General features: G+C 37.7%; 3 protein-coding genes across 3 annotated transcripts; 1 reads left to right on the top strand and 2 right to left on the bottom strand.

The window, feature by feature from the left end:
* Positions 1-389: 389 nt before the first annotated feature.
* Positions 390-4,843, top strand: LOC110844029. The gene is made up of 5 exons (XM_022090123.2): positions 390-933; positions 1,006-1,328; positions 1,412-1,679; positions 3,626-4,320; positions 4,399-4,843. Exons 1-5 carry the CDS (start codon positions 833-835, stop codon positions 4,812-4,814), a joined length of 1,803 nt encoding a protein of 600 aa, XP_021945815.1. The 5' UTR covers positions 390-832; the 3' UTR covers positions 4,815-4,843.
* Positions 1,706-3,627, bottom strand: LOC110844030. Its single transcript, XM_022090124.2, has 3 exons — positions 3,340-3,627; positions 2,162-3,271; positions 1,706-2,097 (listed from the first exon to the last, which is right to left on the bottom strand). The coding sequence occupies exons 1-3, from the start codon at positions 3,488-3,490 to the stop codon at positions 1,778-1,780; spliced, it is 1,581 nt and encodes a 526-aa protein (XP_021945816.1). The 5' UTR covers positions 3,491-3,627; the 3' UTR covers positions 1,706-1,777.
* LOC110844028 (ubiquitin carboxyl-terminal hydrolase 7) lies at positions 4,798-11,185 on the bottom strand. The gene is made up of 26 exons (XM_022090122.2): positions 10,533-11,185; positions 10,368-10,422; positions 10,201-10,279; positions 9,902-10,065; positions 9,709-9,804; positions 9,443-9,642; positions 9,243-9,346; positions 8,996-9,164; positions 8,845-8,913; positions 8,598-8,759; positions 8,428-8,512; positions 8,172-8,293; positions 8,061-8,091; positions 7,815-7,933; positions 7,717-7,735; positions 7,274-7,620; positions 7,055-7,185; positions 6,800-6,960; positions 6,553-6,719; positions 6,385-6,464; positions 6,160-6,315; positions 5,869-6,074; positions 5,556-5,771; positions 5,348-5,472; positions 5,075-5,255; positions 4,798-4,983 (listed from the first exon to the last, which is right to left on the bottom strand). Exons 1-26 carry the CDS (start codon positions 10,590-10,592, stop codon positions 4,865-4,867), a joined length of 3,423 nt encoding a protein of 1,140 aa, XP_021945814.1. The 5' UTR covers positions 10,593-11,185; the 3' UTR covers positions 4,798-4,864.
* Between the last annotated feature and the right edge of the window lie 117 nt (positions 11,186-11,302).

Genomic DNA, 11,302 nt, shown 5'->3' with positions numbered 1-11,302 from the left:
TAATGCCATTATTTTTCTGCGAATTGTTCCTCCTCGCTCCCTTGTGCATCACGGGATTTCAATTGTGTATTATGCATTCCATTCCAGTTCAGGGTGATGATATATAAGCACGTTGAGGTTATTAGTCGTCAAGTCAATGTCGTCATCATGGATGGAATGGGAATGATGGGCTGATGTCAGATGGTACAATGGAATATTCATGTAAATTTAGCAGGTATATGGTATGGATTTTTAGCACATGACGACTGAATGCGACTCACTCACGCAACTACTTATATAGCTTTAAGGTTGTAATAAATGGTAAAAAGTGTAAACATGGATATATCATCAGCTAGCAGAGCAGCATATGGATGTATATTTATATGGAGAACTCTGCTGAACAACGGCTCTCATTTCTTTAAGTACGCTTACATACGCTGACGAGTCTCGTGACTGATTCATTGATAAATACACTCGTGATTTGGTAGCTTCATGTGACTGTTCTGTTCCTGACTCTCTTTCGCCTTCTGGTCTCGACTTGGCATCATCCTAATATTCCTGTTGAACAAAGTACTGTACCGATTTTTAACAATTATCATTATTATTATGACTTATCATCCTCACTGTGAGAATAGACAGGGTGACGTGGTGGTGAAAGTGGAATTTTGTACAGGGAGAACTATTATTTCTTAATTTAATGGACGACGAGACAAAATGAAGGAACAGTAGTGCGAGGAAAATGTTATGAGACGGGACAAGTACAAAAAAGTTTCTGTTTTTACTTGAATTCTGTGTGACGTTATTTTTTAAGTTGAGAAATTTGTAAGGGGAAAGCGTAGCATTATTGTATATTATGGAGCCGTCTACTCCCAAAAATTTGAGCAAGTTCCTAGGACAGATCGTTAAAGCGCTATCTTTCAGTAATGAAACGGATAAGACTGATTCTGAAACTATGTAAGTAAATTAACTGGAAAAAATCAGGAAATATTCCAAACACCTGTAACATTTGGAATTTTGTTCTTGCAGTCAACCTGATATTGTACAACAAGCAGAAGAAGCTTTAGAGCACCAATTTCCAGGTACAGCCTCGGCGCAAACAGGGTCGACGACTCCCACGCGTCTACTCGTCTTTCGCAGTGAGGATGCGGAAGTACGGAAAATCCTCTTTGATTCCATGTATGTAACGGATGAAGGGCAGTATATGACGAGTCGGCAAAAAGATGCAAAATTCCTGAAAGACATTGTCGTAAAATTTGCGTTTGGCGAGGTTCCATTAAAAAACCCGGAAACGATTCGTTTCGCAAGACTGGATGAGAATCAATACGTTTTTGCTATAGTCTTCAATTTGGGTGAGTCTCAAAATTTCCCAACAAAATTTGTACAAATTTTGCTAATGACTTTTACATAATAAAAATGTCTTTCTTAAAACTAGCTACGGCCTCAGCTTCCACAAATCCCTCCCCTCGGAAACCACCCCCCTTCCAGCACGATTCCTCTACCGAGTCATCCTCCTCATCCTCGGGGTACAGTTCCCTCCCCATTTTGGACGACCAATCGTCAGGTGATTATAGTGGACCTTCTTCGTCTTTAAATCCGTCCCACTCCCTCCCAGCAACGCCATGCCATTTCCAAGCTCATCGTCAAACAACTCACAAGGCAGGGAGTGGATACCGGTGTCGAAATTCTGGCAAAATGACACGGTACGTAAGTAAATCTAAATCTAGTGTATGGTCAAAACTCAGAGTTAAACTTATTTTATTAAAGTTATTTTAACACAAAGTAAATTTATAGTGGATGGTTAAAAATCAAATTTTGATGAAGCTGCTGCTGAGGGGGGTCCCAAATACAAATTTTTTAAGGGTTCCCAATTAATGGATGAAACATCAACACCTTCCGGGATAGTAAACTCTAATTTTTGACTGGTCCAAAATCCCACCAGCTTCTTCAGTCTATCCACATGACGATCCTCCCATTCGGAGAAATTCTCGTATTTCTCAAAATCAATTTTGATGGGGGATCCGTCGATAGCCCCTCCCAACATCTCAGAAAAGATCACTCCCAACTGTCCAACACTTTCCATCTTCTTTGTCTCATTCTCTATGAAGTCAGCGTCACCTTCTATATTATTTACAGTTAATATAAATTCAAGTTAATAACAATTATTATAATAAGTAATCTTCACCTTCACACTGGAAGAGAGGGATTCCCTTATCCGTAGAAGGATGACTTGGGTGAATGAATGATTGAGGCATGGGTCCACCCCCTCTAATACCCATATTGCGTTGGGTAACCGTTCCAACGTAGATTCTCCCTATAGTGCCAAATTTCATGTAGATCCATCTGTCGCTATCCCTGCACTTAAGGTCATCTTTTTTCAATAATGGGGATTCATTGATCTCTCCATACTCTGAGGTCTCTCCTAGTTCCAGTTTGAAGCCACAGTCCTCCAAAATAGTCTTCACGACTGACCAATCGACTTGGTCAATGTAAATTTGGTCCTTGACCAAATTCATAGGATTAGCTGCATTCTTTTCATGTGAATTGAGGGTGGATATAATGGCGAGAGTAGCGTTGATGGTTCGATGGAATATTTTGGACAAGTCCAAATCTTTCGCAATCCAAGGACGTGGCGTCACCAGCTTCCATTTAGGAGGAAGTTTTGCTTCCTTCTGCTTTTCCTCATAGTTGCGAAAAGCGACAAAACTCTTGGTAGAATTCCTCGATGTCTGTACAACTCCATCTAATGTGTGGACGAATTTTGTAGTGTGGGGTTTGGTTGTCAGAAGGGTGTAAGTGGGCAAAGGGTTGCTTTCATCCTTCAGAAGGAAATGTGTCACATAACAGTCGGCGTGTTCATGACAGGCTCCATCGTTTGTTTGTGTTTTCCAGCAATCCCCGTCTTTACATATTCCACTTCTCCCTCCAGTTCTCCACGTTATTCTTCCTCCAGCAAACGTCACATCCACACTAGTGGTCACTTCCGCCTTGGATGTGGTTTTATTAGGTGCTAAATTTCTCCTGTGTGTAGTTTGGGCTGTCACATTCCTTCCCTCTTTTGTAATGGTCAACGTTTTCCCCGATTTCAGCAGTGCTTTCATGCCATCTGAGGTTTTCATGAACCTGTCTTCTCCATCATATTTCAGGTAGTTCTTCACATGTCGGAATATGAAGTCAGCCATTGTGAGCGGAGTGGGTGGAGTCCATGGTTGAGCTTCTGGAGGGGAGGGGGAAGTAGCGGTTTTCCACGGAAAGCGTGTAGCCTGAGTCTCTTGGGAGTTGAAGGGCGAACACTCTAGAAACATTTTCATTAAAATTGACAACTAAACTATATGAGAGTTAAGGAAGTAATTTAAACCTTACCATCAATCTTTTGGAGCTCCCCATCTTCATTTTCCACGCAGATTTGAATAGAAGAGCCAGGAGGGGGTTGATACACTGTGAAGTTTAATCGAACTTTCTTTTTCTGTATGGGATTACCTTCCACTTCCGAACACGCATGTTTTGACAACATTTTCGATTATTAATTAAAAAAGAACAACAATGCGAGAGAAAGGGAGCGACCGTGGAGTTGTGTGTAGAAGGAATGAGATAGAGTTCGTTGACCTGCAGCCAAACTAACGAGAATTTTTATTTGTCATTTTGCCAGAATTTCGACACTGGGTGCCGTACTAATGTTTTCGACACAAATTTCACCTTCACTCCTGGAACCCCTACTACTCCCAATGCAAGCCTACATCATACAAATGTACCATCTAAGGACAAAGTTTCCAACAATGCTCAAATCGTATTACAATTGTTTAAGTGTAGATATACAGAACCATTCTAGCCTAGTGAAACAAGAGCTACCAAATGTTCTTGATATTCTTCCATTATTTAATTTAAAGATTTTTGCAGAATTTATTTCTCTTTTGGTCACAAATCCGTGGTCAAAGATTAATGTTATTTGTCCTACAAAAGTTGTGAATTCTGCCCTAGCCATTTTTAAGATTTGTTATATGATTAAGAATTTTAAACGGAGATTTCCACCTCCTCCTACTTCTTCACCACAACGAAGAACATCGTCGCAGCAATATAATAGTACTTCTGCGTCCTCCTGTAATAACCCCGAAAACAGCAGTTCGGACTCGGGCTATTTTAGTTGTAGTACTTTACATTCTACGACTGTAAAGTCGACAAGTGTCTGTGATGAAGAAGAAGAAGACGAAGAGTTGATCTGTGATAGTAGAAGTAATAAAAGTAGTACTAATAGTTTTGTCGAACAAGAAGAACCAAACCGCAACAAATTTTATCTCGGAGACGAAGAAGACGATGAACAAACAGAATCTAAATTTGCTCTTTCAGGTAATTCAACAAAAATATGATTACAATTCACTCAAGCTAAACCAGTCTCATTAAAGCTATCTCCATGTTTATTTTTAGAACCTATGAAGGAGAAACTATTTCCTAATGCGCCCCTTCCAAAACCTGTAATCAAAGTACAACAAGTTCCTCTCCAACTATCATCTCCTACAGAAGTTATGGGGAGGACGGACCAATATTCAAAGGACATTTACTATCTCAATAACTCTACAAGATTTAGCCCTTTCCAAACATACCAACTATTTCATGCCGCACCAAACTATGACTACATTCACACTGTCACGAACGAAATACTGGAAATCAACTTGAACAAGTTGATGCTTCGTTCGATAAATCTCAAAGCTACGCCACCAGAACCATCAAAGAAGGCGATTCGTGAATTAGTATCTAAAACCCGTTCATTGTGCAAACTGATAACGGATAGCGAAAAATCTTTGTTCTTTTTTCTTGTAAATCTCGTTGAAATTATCAAATAAATTCAAAAAACTTTTTATTATTGAATGTACTGATGATTAAGTATATATTATTAGTTATAAATCTTGATAGCCTTTTCCAGAGTAGAGTACCTTGACCGTTTTGGTGCTTTATTTACATGTTCGATTCCAATCCAAGGCCTACCGTTGTATGCGTGCGTTGCGCCATAACCTGAAGAAAACAAGGATAAATTGATTAAATCGTGAATTTTATTATTAAATGCTTGTTAGTTAACTGAACCAATTCTCAGATATTTACTTACCTACTCCCGAAGCAAAGTTTTCAGGTTTCACTACTGATTCTGCATCCTCTTCCTTGTCCAAGAATGTCGGGGATCCTTGTTGCACCAAGGCTACTCTCATTTTACTCCAATCCTTGTCATTTATGCACATTTTGGACTGCAGGCGAGATTTCACATTATTCCACAAGTCACCATAGCGTATCTGTATGGAAATAATTCATACACACCAAAGTGTTCTTAGGGTTAGTTTTCGTAGCATAATTAAACAATACATATCACGTAAATTCTTTGTACCTTCATGAGAAATGGGACACCAAAAGTGGATCTGGCTTCCTTGTGAAAGTGAGCAACAGGGACGATCAATTCGCCTTGAACAAGGTCCACCTCCTCTTCAGGAATTTCCTCTGCTCGATAATAGCCTATCGAATAGCAAATACAAATGTATGTTTAATGTTCAGCTCACTAAATATTATAAATAAATATGTACATGCGTAGGACTTACGATTAACGGTATTATTATTAACTATAATGTCTGATGACGTCTCATCGTCGACGATTTGTTGAATTCGGTGCGAAGCCACTTCTACTAGCCGGAGATTCCTGCCATTCAATATTCCTGGCGGCTTCTTTTCAGCATTTAGAACTTTTGCAATTTCGCTCAGAATGTCGCGAATGGTTATGCGAGGGGCTTTATTTACATAAAATACTAATTCTCGCTCTGTGAAAAATAATAAATTATATTTTTAAACCAAATAATACAACAGTAATGCCACTGCCACACATATATAAAGAAGATTCAAGAGGCATCATCTTACCCTGTTGATCATTGGATTGAATTTCCGTCCCACTATTGTTATAATACAATAGCTTAAACTGTTTCTTATGCTCCAGTTCTGTGATAGGGATTCCTAGGACTTGGTAGAATAATTTATACGGACTTCTAATCGGTTTTTGTGTCGCCGATAATATCGACAATAGATCAGTATCTGGTTCAAATTTGACAGCATAAGCGGGAGAGTCCCTGAAAAGGGAACAATAATAAGTGCCGGAACAAGGAACACTAGAAAAAATATCCACTCAAATTATGATATGAAATAACAACTCACTTGTACGGCTGGCATTTGTAAAATTGCATAAACAAGGGTAAAACTCCGAGCCGTTGCCCCACTTTGGTTGCCAATTCAAAATAGCTGGATTTTAAACTGATTTCAAGACTGAAGGATTCATTTTGGTTACTCTTATCCAAAAACGTTATTTCGTACCTACAAAACAATAAATTTTTGAAAATTTTGCAAATTTGATAAAAATATGTAAAAGACAACAACACTCACTTGTATTGCATATACACGTAAAATTCGTGAAGACTTTTTAATTTACGACCACCAGTAACGTTGTTGGGGTCAAAATTTCTCTGAAAATTACATAGAGGCATGAGTATTAGGCTCATATGAATAAATAAATACATACTACACTCGCAAAAATAATAAAAGAAAAGTTACCTGAAAAACAATAATGTCACCATCCATCAATTCATCTAGTCCCTGGTCAAGAGTAGAACCGAAATCGACAACTTTCTCCACCGTTCCTGGCTGAACTTCTTCGTACATCGTTATTAGTGTATCTTCAGGCCAACGAGCACGCTTCTTGCACTCGGATGCGATTTTGTCTAATCAAAATAAGTCAAACGATTAAATTATTAGCTTAAGTGAAAGCTGATTATTGAAACAAAAAATATGAAGGACTTACGAAAGTTGGACGTGATTGGAATTGTAATGTGACCCTGATAATGAATCGATTCATTTAAAGGATCATACATTTTCAGAAACAAAAGCACGTCGTTTTCTTTGTCAAAATTAGGCAGACTGACATTTGGGTCGTCTACAGGTAAAATCTCGAGAAACATTGGCCTATTATAAATCAGTAAAATATTGCGTTATTGAAGTATAATAAATAATCTGATGAATTACATCTTAAAAAAATATTGTTAAATTCATGACTTACATGTTACTGTGGCCAAATAGGGTCTCTTCTAAACTTTTGCTTTCATAGCCCATGTCCAGCCATCCAGGTCGCACAACTTTATTTGTTCGAACTGCGAATGGCCAGAGACGCATACGTGCAGGAGGAATATTCTGTAAGCAACGACAGATTGATGATTTAATGAAACAGTTTATATAAACTATATAAAATCAATTCCAAGTAGTTAAAATAAATACTCACAAAAGATTCAGAGAGGATTGTGAGAAACCCCTGAGGCTTTGTCTTCTTTGTCACCCTGAAAGATCTTGTGTTGGCGACAGCAGCAGGACTTAATTTGTCTGGGTCGTACAGATCACAACCTTGATGTCCAACGAAAGCATCTTCTAACATGACGTTAACTTGCATGTACAGATGAGCTTCGGACCGTTCCTTTCTCTTCAAAATTTCCAAGTTCTTTTCCTCCTTCAGGCGTTCCAACAATTCGCGAGGAATGTCATCCTCGGTGACTTCTTGTAATACACTGGAGGCCAAATCTGGGGAGTCACGGATATACACCAACATGTACGCGTTAGTTGATTGCTTCACTCCTATATCAGACGAGAGATTTGTTTAGTTTTCATTTAATTTCTCAAAACTATTCGCATTCATAAAAAAATGCATTATAATTACTATAATTGTCTTACCAGGGTGCAAATCATCCACCTAAACACACAAAATAAATAATTTGGATTAATAATTTGAAGTAATTAATTTTATTAATTGAAATAATTTCATTTTTTACCTCTTGACCACCAAAGTTGTGATTAATTGCTTCAGTCTTTGTGCACTTTGAAACCACATCGTCGTCAAACTTGCACCATTTCCCGTCCCCTTTGGGATTAATAAAGACAACGTAGTGCCCTATAATAAAAAATAGAGTCGGGGTCAAATTCAAACTCCCGTCCCGTCATTCTCCTATTTTCCACCAACCAACACAACTCACGCAACTACTCAGTTTACCACTAATTATTATTCGAATATAAATTACCTCCGTGGTTATCTCCGGAATGAACAAGGACCTGTGCATGAAATTATATAACACTGTGATTATAGAGATTTCTATTGGATTAATAAAATCAGTTACTAATTAGTTTCTTACAGCATGTAGAGTATATTTGCAAGTGACTTGTTCTCCGTCAGCGTCCTTTCCTTTCTTCAAAAACTCATTCAAGTCGACTTTGTCATAAAACTCAAAACGATCATTGGATTTCACCGAACAATCTGTGATGGGGTCATATGAATGAATAATTATTAGTATTTTTTCATTGATGTTTCTTTGGGGGGCTAAGGTTGACGTTTAAGTAGCTGTCGTTGAAAATGTTAAATAAATAAATGCGAATTCTAGAATCACTTACCGACTATGGGGTCATATTGAAAGCGCATCAAGTGCAAATGTAACACGGGGGGAAATGATGTGAAAATCACTCCTTTCTCGGCTTCCTGATAGTTTGTAATACGAAAAATTAATTAACTAATATTCTCTAATAATGGAATATTATTTATTAACAATTAATGTGAACATTACCTGAAGTCCATGATTTCCTGCATCGTACTTGTTATCTCCGTCCAAAACTTCTGTATCGACATAGTCTCTGAAGCTCTCGTAAATATCCTTTTTTCCTTTGATATTTAGCTGAATGTCGTAAAAAGTTTCGGACCTGCTCGACTCGTACTGAACGTGTTTACACTTTGGTATAGAAAAAAAAATATTTGCATTTAAATGTGTTACACTCCAACCTAAATGTTTGTGTACTATTACAATCTTGAACTACCTTGATAAATGAGATCATTTTCCCTTCGAAAAGACGTGGCACCGTTCCTTCAACACATGTCCCTTTCATCTAATCATTCAGTCAATCAACATTAACATTTAGTCTAAGTAATGCATTAAAGTTATATTATTTTGTTTTTGTAAATTTATACCTTGCTTTCTAATTTATCGAGTAGAACTCTTAAAAACTCCTGAACATCGTGCTGCATGAACGAGTCCAAAGTCTCCCAACCGAAACTACGTGTCAGCTTCTTAGTCCCAACGGGTTTGTCTGAAGTTTGTAACTCGTAGAAAACTCGTTGCAAAGCGAGTGCAACGGATCTGTTGGGAAAATGAATAATTATTATTGCATAACTTAGTTGATCGCACTTGTACTAATCCAAGGATTATGCTATATACTTGGTTGAATCATCCGACTCGGTGGGCATCTTGTAAACTGCTTTCCTCAATTGGTTAGTGAAGAAGAGAGTTTGAAGTAAACTATTCATGTAGCAAGTCGCACCCTACAGATCATAGGTGCCAGTTAATCAGTAATTGTTTTACAGTTTAGCTGAAAGTGTCACCCACGAGTAGTGTTTTGAAGTTAGCTAACTAATTACCTGGTTCTTTAAGCCGACATATCCAGTATGCTTCTTAGAGTCCCAAGCTACACCATGAGGGGCATCTGCCTTGACTTCGACCTCCAACGTGATGGCATCGTTCTTTAAAAAACCTTTGCTAGGATCCACTAATGCGGGCCAGTCAACGAAATTAGAGTATCCCCAATCATTTTCTTTGCTGTGAAAAATGTGGCTGATTTCTAGAAGAAAAGAGGAATCGGAGTATTAAATACAAATAAAAAAATCCATAATAATATAACACTTACTTCGGCTGAATGATTCACAACCGGATTTGTGTGAAATTATCTTTAGATTAGCAACTGCACTGCAGTTCCAGCTTGCAGAATCACTGTCACCGTTACCTAAAATATTAGTTTAATTAGTAATTACATCAATTCTGTCAATCGCAGCTGGCCCAATACATCATCTTTACCACATAGTAATATTACTACAACTCACATTGCAGGAAAAAACCCAAACTCATATTCCTAGTTTGGTTGGGGTCGGCCCTGGGCATGACCATAATTCGCCATGGAAGGTTCCGGACATAAGTTGGAGGAGATAAAACCTGTTCCCGTAAATGAGTAATGCCCTCCACTGTGAAGCAGAAAGTTGCCTCAGACCTGAAAAACCATATTCGACATTTTAAAAACCGGCACTATCTATATGCAATACAATACTATTGTATTCAAAAGCTATGATTTGCCTCTCCTTGATCTCTACGGATAATTACAATTTTAAACCACTACAGCTCTAACCTGGCATTGCTTTCCTCTTCGGATTCTTCCTCCTCTACCTCGGGTTTGGATTCAACGTCTTCCTCCATTTTATCTGATACTATAAACATTACTTTGTTAATATTAATCCGAATTCATGATTCCATCCATCAACGCCACAAAATCTGTAAATATATACTCCGATTTACCTTTATTATTAGATTCTTCGTCGTCAACAACTACTTCCATATGCTCTACTGCACTCTATAAAAGAATCAAATTGTATAAAAATTAGCAATGACTCACAACAATCGCCCACACACACAACTGACCCTACCAGCATGTAATTACTTAATTATGAATATCGCACTTACTTCATTATTCTTCTTTTGCTGATGATGATCATTGTTAACAGAATCCTGGCTCAATGGCATAATTAGTTTTAATCAACACACTTAACGAACAATAAATTATTCTATGAAAAGTAAATAAATAATAGCCGACGACAATTTATTTTATAATGTTGCGAGCACGAGCAAAAAACGCTTCTTCACATTTAAATATTTACAACAACTAGATTGTTCACTTTAAAAAAAACTTTCTCTCTCTTTACAAAAATCACTGGACAATTTAATACAGTACTTTTCAGTTAAGTTTGGTCTTATGTAAAGCCGTAAATTCAGTTTCTCAATTTGACAGTTGATTTTAATCGTTTTACTTCCGTCCGATCCAAATATCATCCAAATATAAATTCAGTAGGTTCTCTTCTCTTCTCTTCTTGTCTCGTTTGTTGCGTGTGACGCGTTTATTTTGATGGATGGCTTAAAAAAATCAATCAATCAATCTCTCGTTCGGTACGATGCTAGTGGAGAATCTTAGATGTAAATAATAACCATCTATAACAACTTAACTCTAATAGTCCACCAGTTTTAATTAGAGAATCAAGTTAAATTATTATTATTATAGTGGTGGTGGTGGGCATCATATTATTTTCACTACTCACTCGCTGAGCAAGGAGCCAATAATGCAATTTTAACATTTTCAATTCAAGTGCCTGGCTCTCTCTCGCTGATTCGCCACTCCGTTCGAAAGGTGTCCTTCTCTGCCCGAAATCCAGCCGTGCGGTCAAATTTTCCAGCCGAGG

The sequence above is a fragment of the Folsomia candida genome, unplaced genomic scaffold (assembly GCF_002217175.1).
Source record: "Folsomia candida strain VU population unplaced genomic scaffold, ASM221717v1 Fcan01_Sc002, whole genome shotgun sequence".
In the NCBI taxonomy this organism is placed as follows: Eukaryota; Metazoa; Arthropoda; class Collembola; order Entomobryomorpha; family Isotomidae; genus Folsomia; species Folsomia candida.
The sequence above is the reverse complement of the archived record's forward strand: the minus strand, read 5'-3'. Positions and strand labels throughout refer to the sequence as shown.